This window comes from Teleopsis dalmanni, chromosome 2 (assembly GCF_002237135.1).
Source record: "Teleopsis dalmanni isolate 2A chromosome 2, ASM223713v2, whole genome shotgun sequence".
NCBI classification, from domain to species: Eukaryota; Metazoa; Arthropoda; class Insecta; order Diptera; family Diopsidae; genus Teleopsis; species Teleopsis dalmanni.
The window spans coordinates 243382270-243395882 of record NC_051847.1 but is presented as its reverse complement, the minus strand read 5'-3'; the positions used below and the strand labels follow the sequence as shown (position 1 = coordinate 243395882).

General features: G+C 28.3%; 1 protein-coding gene across 1 annotated transcript; it reads right to left on the bottom strand.

Annotated features, from left to right (window-relative positions):
- Positions 1 to 6: 6 nt before the first annotated feature.
- LOC119677202 (octopamine receptor beta-2R-like) lies at positions 7 to 6778 on the bottom strand (the record flags this gene model as incomplete). The annotated part of the gene is made up of 5 exons (XM_038088473.1): positions 6729 to 6778; positions 6108 to 6206; positions 3689 to 4053; positions 2814 to 2991; positions 7 to 94 (listed from the first exon to the last, which is right to left on the bottom strand). Coding segments are annotated over exons 1-5 (780 nt in total), but the record flags the coding sequence as incomplete, so codon positions are not given.
- Positions 6779 to 13613: the final 6835 nt, after the last annotated feature.

The following is a 13613-nucleotide window of genomic DNA, read 5'->3' as shown; positions in this document are numbered from 1 at the left end:
ATTTAGTGTTGAATTAAAATACCCAATCCAAAATAATATTGCAACAACAATATCTGGAACTCTGCATTCATCACATAAAGTTGTAATTGTGTACCTAAGGAGAGATTAAAACAAAGGTTAATGACTGGATGTTATATATATATTAAGCATTGGATATATTAATGTATTATCTTAGTAATTAAAGAGTATCACTTTATTATACTCGATAATAATAATAGTAATAATATAATAATATTAAATATAAAGTATAAAATAATACATTAAAATAAATAATATAAAATTGATATCAATATGTGAATAAAAACAATAAATTTATTTGTTAATTATAAACAAAAATTTTCGTGATATTTATTTAAAATAGATAATTTGGGTCTACGTCGTAAACCAAGTTCAGTGTTTTTATAATATTTTATTATTATATAAATATTATTATTAATAATATTAAGGATTTTAAATTAAGTTATCATATTTTTTTAAACCTAATACCAGGTATATGCATGTTTTTTGTGAGTTAACTAATAGATGGCGTGAGCGAAAAGTATGTAATGTATTCATTTGTCATAAGTCATTTTAATCCTCTGACATTGAACCACAATCAAGTACAATGAAGCTAAAAATTAGCGTTTTTATTTGATCGTCCAGTGATTAAATCGAATTTTACGCTCAGTGTAAATGGAGTCACAGTCAGTTGCCAAATTGTTCTTTAACACCACGAAAGAGAATTATTATTGTGTCAAATTGCGACAAGTGACGAAAGATAGAGATATCACGAAAAAATCGTGATTTTAACCTGATGAGGTGGATCTCTTAACACCAAGGTTGAATTGCTACCGAAAAAGTCCATGCTTTGTGTCTGATGAGATCAGAACGGTATAGTGCATTAAAACTTTTAAAGCCCGCTAAAAACGTGTAGATCGAAAGATGACCAAAACATATGGCAAAATGATTTTGTCACACTTCAATGCGCGGCACATGACAGTAAAACAGTAAAACATGAAAAATACACATGCGACATCCTTCCATACCGGCCGTACTTTCCAGACCTGGCCTTATCTGACTATCAGACCCCTTTGCATCAATAAGGCACTCATCGTGTATATATAAAATTAGTTTTATTTTAGTAAGTAATGCAAAGTTGAATCTGTTATCTAAACAGTAATTCTTTTATCTACTTTAGGAGTCAGTAAGATAGACTTAATAGTGTACCTTTAGAAATGGTAGTGGTGGTAATAATATTTACTGAAACTATTTAAGCAAATGGAAGAACCGTGTGCCCCTAAAAACGAATACTTAATTCTAACAGAATACTGTCTGATTCAATTTGGAAAATGCCAGCACAATTATTGTCGTTTTCAATCCTGCGTACAGGCTCCACGTGGGACTACTGGATAGGACTACTGGTCTAAACTGAGTAACTGCTGACTAATGAACTAATAATGTGTATAGCGAGTCCTATTCCCTGGACTTTTAGTTTGAGTTTTGCACTTGTCGCGAAGCAATGTCTTTTTTACCACAATTTAATGACTGATGGTGCTTCAACCAATCGAGCCAAAACTCGATTTTGCTATAAAATCGCCAACGTTTCATCATGGCAGGATGATTACAGGCAAATGATTAATAATATAAAGGCACTCGGTACTATCGACAGCGAGCGAGTAACCAGGCTGACTGGCGGCGGCTACCGGACGCTGCTAATGACAGTTCACGTCTATAATGGTCAACTAAGTAGGTTAGTAAGTATTACTTTAATATTTATGTATATATTGATACAATCATAATATACGGCATAAATCTGACATAAAAAACTATTGCAGTATTTTAATTATGATATATATAGTTCTATATATATATATAATTCTTATCTGTGCGAAGAATAACTGTTATTAGAATCATTGTTTAGAATATTTTAGAAATATCGAAGCTCATGGATATGTGGAAACATTTCGTAAGTCCTTCAAAGTTTCTTCTACTGTTTTAGCGAAGTAATAAAAGTTTTAAGGCAAAAGAATAAATGTTACTTATATAAAATTAATTTCCTTAATGTTTATTTTAAATATCTATGTACTTTCACAGAATTTTAAAAATTATTTTAAAATAATTCAGTTAACCTTTAGTTTCGTAAGTTGGCATACTTTGTATAAACTTAAATATTGGTTAACATTTAAAGGTCAGAAATATGTGAAAAAGTTTTTGGAAGTTTGTTAAAAGTTTTTTTGAAATTGAATACTACTAATGTATTATAAACTAAGTAAATTAATCCTTTCATTATAATTCCTTACAGCTTAAACTAAAGTTTAAGCTTTTCATTTGATATCAACAGCTTTTGATGACACCTCTATGGTTTGCCACATCAACTTTCAGTTAAATACCATATACAAATATTTTAACAAGGATCATAAAATAACTTTAGTTTATGGTAGCTTAATTGAAACAAAAAATAATTATTTTTTAATTAAAAGTATCTCAAAATAGTGGAGCTCAGTTTTCAAACGCTTTGAGTTACACAAAAAACAACTGCTACTGGCTAAGTACCCCATCAAGTGCATAAAATTACCTAACTTCAGGCAGCTAAATTGTGCAAAATAAAGTATTAAATTGCAGCTATGGCAAATTTTAATATTAAAAAATATTTTAAAATGCATTTCTGTGGAAATGCTTTTGTTGTAGAGATTTCTGTAATACAATATATTTCGGTCGACAGCCGCAAGAGAGTAAAAACTGAAAAACTGATTGCTACACATAACATACCTTAAGGTGATTTTTTATATATTTTTTTGTTGGTATAGAAAATTGTTTTAAATCCACAAACTTACCACAGAAAGAATGGCAGCCAACAAACTATAAAAGTGCCCATTATTATACCTAAAGTTCTTGCAGCCTTGTGTTCTCGTTTCATTTTGATTAAATGTTTATCCTTAGTGGGCGTATGATCCTGCTCGACTTCATGCAAAGTTAAAGTTTTTGATGAACCGGAACCGCTTAACGCTTCGCCTGCAGAAAATTAGCATAAAAAAGTTATTTAGTACATTGGTACAATGGTTCAGCCATTGTCTTAATTAATAAGGAACCAAACAGTGAGAGTTCTTAAATGAACAGCCGTCGAAGGCAGGTGCAAGAATGCAAAAAGAGTTCAATTAATTTTTGGTTTCTTGTTTTTTTTTGACAATAAAACACTTAAAGAAATGTTTTTTATACCATTCATTTTATCTACAATAAAAAACTTCTTTGCTTAACATCGCATATGTTAAGTTTGGTATGACAGACATGATTCTTCTAAAGGTGAGCTCAAAAAATCACTCATACGCCACGTATGCCGTTGAATGTTTGAACTTTAATGCTTTTCGACGGATACACAAAATACAAATTGCATTGCTTTTGGCTTGGAAGTGCGTGTATGGAAATGCTTAACATGCCAAAGTTTGCACATTAACCAACTTTAGTAAAACATATGCGTTCCATGTACCTGGCACACATGGCCAGAAACAAAACAATGGCACTTTTTTGTTAAGCGTCATTTAACTTTTTGCACCTGCCTTTCAATGCGCATTTAGCAAATCCATTGTGTTTTTTCTCTATTTACTGTACAGGCTGTTTTAGCAAAAAACTTTCTTAATTTTTATCACATGTTGGCATTTCTTGTCATTTCTATTTTTATTCCTATTTGGATTCATTTTATTATTTAGCTTACCGCCTGCGCTCACACCCACTGATTGCCTATGCATCAGCATAGCGTTGCCTTGACGCATCATCAGTTGTTTCTCTTGTCGATTCGCTTCATGGAATATGGCCAAGTACGTGAATATCATAATGGTGCAAGGTATCCAGAACGAAATCGAACTGGAAACGATGCAGTATGGCTTATTCACAATGAACTCGCAGCGGTCTTTATGCGCCTCGACGAATCGCTTGTGATCCTCGGTCGTATACCAACCAATAAATATGGGCAGAAAGGACAGCAGTGCTGGTGATATCCATGTGTTTAGTATCATGATACCAACGACGCGCTTTGTCATGCTAATCGGATACTTGAGCGGCTTTACAATGGCATAGTATCTGCAAAAGTGAAGTAGAATGTGTTTGAATTCTAACAGAGATAAGTTTGCAAAGTTGATGAAAATCATTGAAAAGCGCAAATGGTACAGATGTACTGCAATCTGATTAAATGGAAAATTTCTCAATGTGAGAATGTAAATTCTTTCATTCTGATGAATGAATGAGTGTGAAGTTTGTATGAAATTAATTTGGATTGTAATTTTTTTCAAGATGCATGATAAGGTGATGTCTTGAGTTAAAATGAAATAAAATAAAATAATTATATATATTAGTTTAAGTCTCATTTGCATATTAATGTATAAATTACAAATTATTATATATATAAATTATATCAATTAATATAATATATGGTATTATTAGATAATTTATTGTTTTATTGACCAAATTTTATTTATAGATTTTATAAATGAACTAGTTGATCAATGATAAATAACATACAAACTTTTTAAATAAGTTTTAAAGAAATATATATAATTGCCATCAATTTTTCGACTATAGTCAATAGTCTTCAGTAAGCAAAAAAAATATAAACTTTATAAAAATTAATTAATTTTCAATTCATAAAATTTTAGTTGAAAAGTATATTAAAAAACGTTGGATATTGCTTTCAATATCCTGAAGGTGGCTTTCGAACTATCGACTAATTTAAAAACTTTATGTGTTTTTTTTAACATAGATTAATTAGCCCTTTCAAAGCTAATTCGAGATACAAGCTGTTAGGAGGTAGTGAGTGCACTATACATCAACCACATCACAGTCTGCACCATCATAAGGAGTTGAATGCGTAAAGACAATTTGATTGACCGAATTGCCTGTACTAAAATCCAACAAAATTGAACCATTTTTAAAGCGAATCCTTAGGGAGAATGAAAAATATATAAAATATGAGAATAACTAATGCAAATGTTATGTTCAAAGTACTCTCCATAAACGACTTCAAAGTCTATATTGACTGTAAACAAGTTTGAGGTTATGTCAAGTGTTTGATTGGATTGGATAATTGGATGAGAATTGTCATATATTGTTATATATATTGGGTCTACTATATTTTTTTCAATGTATTAAAAAATCTAAACAAAACTAACGTTTGTCAAATTATAACCGAGCTATTCCCAAACAAGTGGCGGTGAGTGATCCAAAATTGCTTGAAAAATATAGTATAGTAGTATATAATGATCTGTGGAATATAATTAAGTAGTATTGTTTTCCACACTTCATTGTCATGACGTGTAATATTTGTAAGAAGTACAATTACTTGCTTATTGCTATATACAAGTAATATATTGGAATGAGAATTTGACCGAAATCTTACTCAGTACTGTATTTAAGTGTTGAAAGAGACAAGGTTATCCATTAACCCCGTATTATAATTTTTATCATTTGCAACACTTTCTTTGCAAGCTATATACATTAAAATCTAAAAGTATGTGAATTTAAGCCATTAATGTAAAACTGTTGGGGATGGATTTGTTAGTCTTAATGACATATAGAATGATATAAAACAGACAAAGGAATTCATGACTAATATGAAGTTTATTGGTATAGATAGATTATAGAGAATTTCAATAGATAAATATTTTTAAAACATCATAGTTAAATAACCTGCAAGCTACCACAATAAATCTTTATAATAAAATATTCTTCAGAACTTTCTTTTCATTCAATATACAAAATTATTATAGGATAGAAAAATTATTAACGCAATATTGGTGAAGTAAGTAGAGTTTCAAAAGAAAGAGACCTTATTGGAAAAGGCTACCAAGACTATCACAATTTAAAATGCTTTTAGGGACTTACAACCTAAAACGCTTACTATCTTTTATTAAAGAAATCCGACTTGCAGAAACACTCTAATTCGACTAAGGGGCAATAGGTCGCAATAGATCTTTTAGTAACAATATGTAGAGATTCAATAGATAAATATTTTTAAAACATCATAATAAAATAACCAGACCAGCTATCATAATAATATTGGTTCAAGACATATATATATATATATATATTTATTTTAATACATTAAAACAAATTTTTTTTTATTAAAATTTGCAAATTACCTATCTACTGATATGCAGCACAGGTGCAATATGCTCGCTGTTGAGAAGTAAACATCCAAACTGTTCCATAAATCGCACAAGAACGGACTAAATAGCCAACTGCAATGAAGAAAACAAATAAAATTTGTATAAAATTGTAAAAACTATATAATTTTATTTATAATATTATATTAGAAATAATTTTTGAAGCCATTAGTATCAATTTACATTACTCAAAATCACATTAGTCGCAGATAAGAGCTTTTAAAATTTAAAGAACCTAAAAGTACGTTTTACCTTAAAACCTTAAAAGGCTGAGACTCCATCAAATAGGCTTACAATTTCTTTTTTTTATTGGATAAAAACTTGATTCCCAAATGTAAACTTTCGACAACATTCTTTCGAATGGAAAATTATTCGAATCGTTTTTGGCAACAGGCACGATTTGCAAATGCATTGAAAGTTGTGCTTCGCATTGATTCTGCAGTCTTTCATGGCTGAAAGTGCAAATAATGATTTCCAAATTGCAAAGCAGCAGAGTAAAATCGAAAAATGGCATTTTAGTCTAGGCATAGAGCATGGAGCATGGAGCACAGTTCGCAGGATAAAAGGCGCAAGGCACAGGGCTCTTGGCACACCCACCAATCAAGCCCATTACTCACACTACCCACTGTGACCCAATTAAAACTCATTTTAAATTATGTCAATTTATTTATTTCTTGTTACTTTTTTCCTTTATTTTTACTATTTTTTTTCCTTTTTGTTTGCACATTACGAGCTCATAGCTTTTTAGGCGAAATTTATTAACAGCGCAGGATTTGGCGACATTTTGCCTATTTTTTCGTCGTCGATGTTCGAAGGAAGTTTGCAAAACTTTTGTTAGGCAAATGAGGTATGGCACCTGGCCCAACTGATACTGTCCTATTTTATTCATTACTTTTTATAAATTGGCACTGTTGATTATGCAATGAGCCAATGGGGCACTGTGGCACTCTGGCACTATGGAAATGTGGCTCTGAGAACGTCGAGGGGTGCTGCGAAATTTGCCTGCGAGTGAAAAGTTACTAAATGAAATGATTATGATATTGTTTGGAAAATATATCTGAGAAGCGGAGTAAAAAATATGAAACCTTGCAGTAATAAGTTCACTTCAGCTGAGGCAAAAGTTTTTCCTAATGCATAAAGTTACAAGTTGTTGGGTTTTATTTTTGCTACTCTTGCCTGCGTTTTTGCTGCTTTTTTGCTGCTCTTTGCTTAGCCGATAAAATCGCATCCTAATTAAGAAAAAAAACTTTAAAATAACATTATTTTTGAAAAAGGATAAAAATTGTTTTGTGGTTAATGGTAGGAGGTACATATTTATAATTCCCACTTATCTTGCTTTGGTACGCAAAACTTTTATTCATTAAAAACCATTTTAAAAGTTCTCGAGTTTATTTTTTGCTCACAAAAAGGATATGAAAAACCAATTTACTTTAAGTGTTGTGTGGTTGAGGTTTGTTTTTCCCCTTATTTTCCTCATCTTTCCCATTTTGCACTGTTGCCAACCTCAAACAATAGTTCATTTGCTTGAGTTTTATTTTTAAATAATTATGTTGCATTAGAGGCAGGTGCGTTTAGACTTTAAATAAAATTGGTTATCGTGTGTTGTCTTTTATACTCACAATGAACTTCAGTAATTTATTTTCCAAATTTATCATTAAATTATCAAATTTCTTCAGGCATTTTCGTATAAAAATCATTAACAAAAATAAATATTTTTTTTTATTATTAAGGATATCAAGTGAGAATTACAGTAAATGCAACAATTAACGTTAAAGTAACTTTATATGGCTTATTCGCAAAATATATTTATTGGATTTTGTAATTAATTACTTCGAAGTTTAGTTGTTGATAAGTTGGAAGATTGCTTAAGGTATTGTTTCCAAGAATTATGCTGAGTTTAATTGTTTTTCTTATAAGAAATATGAATATAATCTAGATAATCTCGAAAATCTTCAAGTGATAAGCAATTTAGGTAATTAAAATTAAATTGTAAATAGTGTAAAATAAAGTATTCATGAAATATAAATACATTGCTTATTATTGTTTATAATAAATTATGTGTACAAAGTTGCATTCGAATAGCATACGACTAAAAACTAGGAAGATCAGTTTAAACTGAAATCGGAAACCGGATAATCGGGCTTGGGTGTGTAAACTCAACTCATCAAGCAGCGTTACAAAAATTCTGACAAACTTAATCTTTGCCATATATTAAGGATTTGTCAAGAAAAAAACCCCATTTACACTATTATGTGTGAAGGGAAACTCATGCGTCACGTAATTTCATCGCTACTTAGAATATGTCAGATCTGTCGAATGCTCATATAACTTGGAGAATAGCAGCAAAGATGGGGCCAGTCCTCTGGAACGCTAGACCTATGCACTCATTCTCAACATTAAAGAATGGGCGATAAGAAAACTATTTGAAGTGGACTACAACCTGACTCAAATATTGAGAGATCATGCAAGGTTTTTAGAATATCTTTAGAGAATTCAGCTGGTAGTTAGTCCAAACTACCCAAGCTGCCACAACGTCGCTGAAAGCATAGATCATGTAGTTTTTCGTTGCGACAACTTTAAGGAGAACGAGACCTACTAGTAGAGACTCTAGGAGTGCTAGCAGCATTGAGCATGAAATGTGTTCAAGCAGTTTTAAATGGAAGTCGGTGAAAACGTTTGAAACGAAATTATGCGGCACCGTAAAAATAACAGCTAAAATGTGACACAATTGGAAGGACGACAAATGAAAATACAAAAGCTGAAAATGTAGTTAATGAATTGATGACGAAAAAGTAATATTTGAATTTCGTGCTCTCGACGGACTCTTGACATACCAAATCGATGATCCCGAAATTGTAAAACGTCGGACATCGGGGTGATTTTGATGGGTTAAAGTCTCATACTGCTTACGCTTTCGATTGCTTTACATTTCGTTAAAAAAAGAAAGATCATATAATCATGCAATTGAATAAATATTAAAATTAAGTAACATGACGATATTGATATACTATACTTCAGTGAATTAATATCCAAGGGCTTAGTTAAGGCGTGAGAACGGGAAAAGAAATATGCTTGGAGCAGTAGTTGGAGAAGGAATTGGAAGAAGTAGACCATGTCTCTGGTGGGGTGATCAAGTCGAGCAAGCACTAATCGCACTTGATCAACGAGGCCAGTAAGGTACATACGCAGCAGATTCACCAAAAAAATCATACTGCATTAGTCTGAAACTGGGTAACAAGTTGTTATGGCCATTTAAGTAAGTAAGTAAGTAAGTAACATACATATTATACGTATATGTTAACGAATAAATAAGTTATTAGACAAGAAAAGATTAACAGACAGAAGTAAGTCAACATATAGAAATAAGTTAACAGCTAGAAATAAGTTAACAGTCATAAGTAAGTTAACCGCAGAACTAAGTTAACAGGCAGATATAGCTTAACAGACAAGAAATAAGTTTACATGCATAAAAAGGTTAACAGTGAACAAATAAGTTAACAGACTAAGTAGTATTAACATAAACTGTTAATTTAAAGAAAAACTGCATTTGTGATCATAAAAATGTTATCTAGTTTGCAATATTACGTATATAATTACTCAAAAACTTATTTTACAATTTAATTTTAATATATTTAAAAATTCTAGTGCAAATATTAAAACAAATACAAATATAAATTATTTTATGTAAAATTATTTGACACGTAAAACTAATTATATGCATTCTTGAACAAAATTAAAATCCTAAAATAAATAAACTACATCTCGCATGCTTTAATAATATGTATATAAAAGAGTATTAAATGGCAGAACAACTTCATTTGCTCCGCAATGAAAACATTTAAATAGTCCTTCAACCTATTTGCCAGTTTAATTTGCTTTTGCTAAAAGTCTTTGGTAATTAAACGTTTTTATTGCACGGCGCCTGCAGCAGAGTTGAGTTAAAAATCATAAATTCGTTAGACGACTTTGTGCACAAAACCCATTTACACGACGAGGAGAGGCGGCGAAAGGAGCGAGGAGCAAAGGATAAGCGAGCTAATATCCTTAAAAAAGTGATATGGCAACTACGTGGCAAATGTAAACATTAAATGAAATAGTCGAAAACAAGTGGAAAAACTTTACCGCACAAATAAAATGCTTTAGCACATAATCAAAAAATTGCTTGTCTGCAGTGAAAATAAAAATAAAAAATAAAAAATAAAAATAGAAAAATTAAAAATAAAAAACAAAAACCAAAATTTAAAACTTTATTTTGGCGTGTTTAATCCGTGTAAGCCATTAAAAATTGAAAAACCAAAATAAAAACCGAATAGTTTGTTTCACACATTTACCAATAGTCCCACCAATCCCTTTGCAATGCAGGTTGCAGGGCGGGAAGGAGCACTAAGCCACCATTGCAAGGGCTCAGCTGATAAAAAGTTTTAATTCATTTTACATGCTCTTTTGCCTCGCTACGTTTTGGAGCGGTCATGCCAGAATAGTCAAATAGGAAAAATTAATCAGACTTAAGGGGACTATGGATTGGTATTCCATATTATAGAATTCCTTTGTTCTTTGAGGCAATTTTCAATTACTTCCACAAAAATTTGCGCTTATTGAGACTTTGTATTAAAAATACAAAAAACGTCTAAAAAAACATTTAAAACATTAATTAAAATATCTTTATTGAATTATTATTTTCAGTTTAATTCTCTTTCTTATTTTTAAAATAAAATTTATATAAACAAAATTTAATGTAAAATTAAAACAAAAGAGACAGAAGTTTTAAACCCATTGAAACAAAATAATATAAAATTATTTCAATTAAACTGATAGATCCTTTCAAATTGTGAATAAATATATTTAATGTAATATATAATTTTTTTACTACTTGATTGTAGCAGAAATAGAGACATCAAAATTATCCTGTATTTTCAGTACTTCAGAATATGAAAGTTAAAACAGCCCGGAACCAAAATTCAATTAAAGAATTCATATTAGTTGCCAATAAACGGAGCATTTTAGTTTGTATTTAGAGTTTTTGACATAATAGTATCCCTTAATTGAAATATCCATATCACATACTCAGTCACACGTATTAAAAACCTATCTTTTGCGATAAAATTCTAATAAAAGTATCAAATGAAAGTATTCTCATTTTATCAACAAAAATGTTAGCAACTACATTAGTCCCAAAAGTCTAAAAACCGATCTGAGTGAGACACCACATAACACATATAACAGAGCTAATCTAAAAAGTGGTGATATTTGACAAAAGCTATATAGTGAGAAAACTTCTTAATGAAAACGAATATAGCATCTATATGAGGACGTAGAAGTTGGAATTGTACTCCATTGGAGCACAATTCATTGTTACATTTTACTTGTATAATGTGTAATATCCAGTATTTCAAATGAGATTAATTAAGTTTTATTAAAAAAATAATATGTGATGAAATTTGAAATAAAATAAAATAAAATCAATTAAAATAAAATAAAGTAAAATAAATTAAAACAAAATAAAATAAAATAAAATAAAATAAAATTAAATAAAATAAAATAAAATAAAATAAAATAAAATAAAATAAAATAAAATAAAATAAAATAAAATAAAATAAAATAAAATAAAATGAAATAAATAAGATAAATTAAATTAAAATAAAATAAAATTAAATAAAATAAAAAAGATAAATTAAATTAAAATAAAATAAAGTAAAATAGAATAAAATAGAATAAAAGAAAATAAATAAGAAAAAATAAAATAAAATAAAATAAAATAAAATAAAACAAAATAAATTAAAATAAAAATAATATAGCTTTTAATAAAATAGAAGAATGTAAAATGGAAATAAATGAATAAAAATAAATATTTATTTTTAAAAAGAAATAAACTGCATTGTGATAAAAAAATAAAATAATATTATTTAAGACGGAATTAAAAAAGGGAAAATTAATATAAAGGAAAATAAAATGAATTTAAATTAATACAGAATTAAATAATTTGAAAAAAGAATCAAGATAATTAAAAAATAAAAATAAAAAAGAACATTATTTTATTAAATCATGTGAAAAAAGAATAAATTGAATAGAAAACAGTAAACTACTTTAACTTAAAGCTAATTTAACCTAATTAACTAATTAAGAGAAAATAAGATAAATCATACAAACGAATTTTTTGAAGAAGGTATGCTATAATAACGTAATAATAAAGTAATAGTAAATAAGTCAACTACTAATATATTAAATAAATATTTTAATATACATTACTAGAAAATATTATATATAAAAAAATTTAAATAAATAATATGAAATAGATTAAAGCAAAATGAAATAGGAAAAAACGAAATTTATAAATATAGAAAATATAATGAAATAAAATAAAGTAAAAAAATTAAATCAACTGACAAAATATTTCATGATAAATATGATCATACTTAAATATAATAAAATAAAAAAAAATACAAAAATAATAATTTTAATGAAAATATAATATAATAAAGAAAAACAATATATAATTATATATATATATAAAATAATAAAATATATATATGTATATACATATAATAATAATATACAATAATTATATATAATGTATAATATATATATATAGAATGTGAAATAAAATAAAATAATATAAAGGAATATGTATATAAGAAAATAAAATTAAAAAAGTTAAAAGAATATGAAATAAGAGAAATGGAAACTGTAATTTGATGAAATATAATAAACGAAGTTAAAAAAATTAGAATAAAAGAAAATAAAATTAAATTATATAAGATAAATTAATATAATATAAGATAAATAAATTCAAACTAATAAAAATATATAATATGATGATACAAGGATATAAATCAATTTTCTATAATAAAATATAATATATCTATGTACGGACTATAAACTAATTAAGAAATTCGAATATTTCATAATACCACTGATGATGAGTATTTGACAATATACAAAATAGCGTTATAGGGTCAGAAAAATTTCAATAAATTAACTAAATTTTTGTGTTTGTCCTTTTTTTACTATTCGAAACCCTATTCTTTATCATTATAAGAAAGCGAAGCTTTATCTTATTAGAAGCTTATTAGTTTGATAAGTGATAACTTATTAAATAATATATAAATCCATTAAAATTAATTAAAAGTATATGTTACATGGAATTTAGAAACATTTTTCCAAAACAATATCACCGCTCCGTTTCGCGAACTAATGGGATTCCCCTTATTTTATTAGTGTGTTCACGATACTTATTTCCGCATTATTATTTTTGGTGGAACTTTCGTTAATTGTTGTAAATTTATTTACTAGTAGTGTTACTGCAAACACTACAACTGAACCAGAAATAACAAATACCATTTAAAGTTATGGACTATAAAGGTAAACGAGGGTACTTGCATAAATCACTATTTTTACTACTTCGCGTAAATTTCAAGAAAATTCAAGGAAATTCCTTAGCTCTGTTTTATATTGCCGTATATTTTCCACGAAAATTTTAAGAAT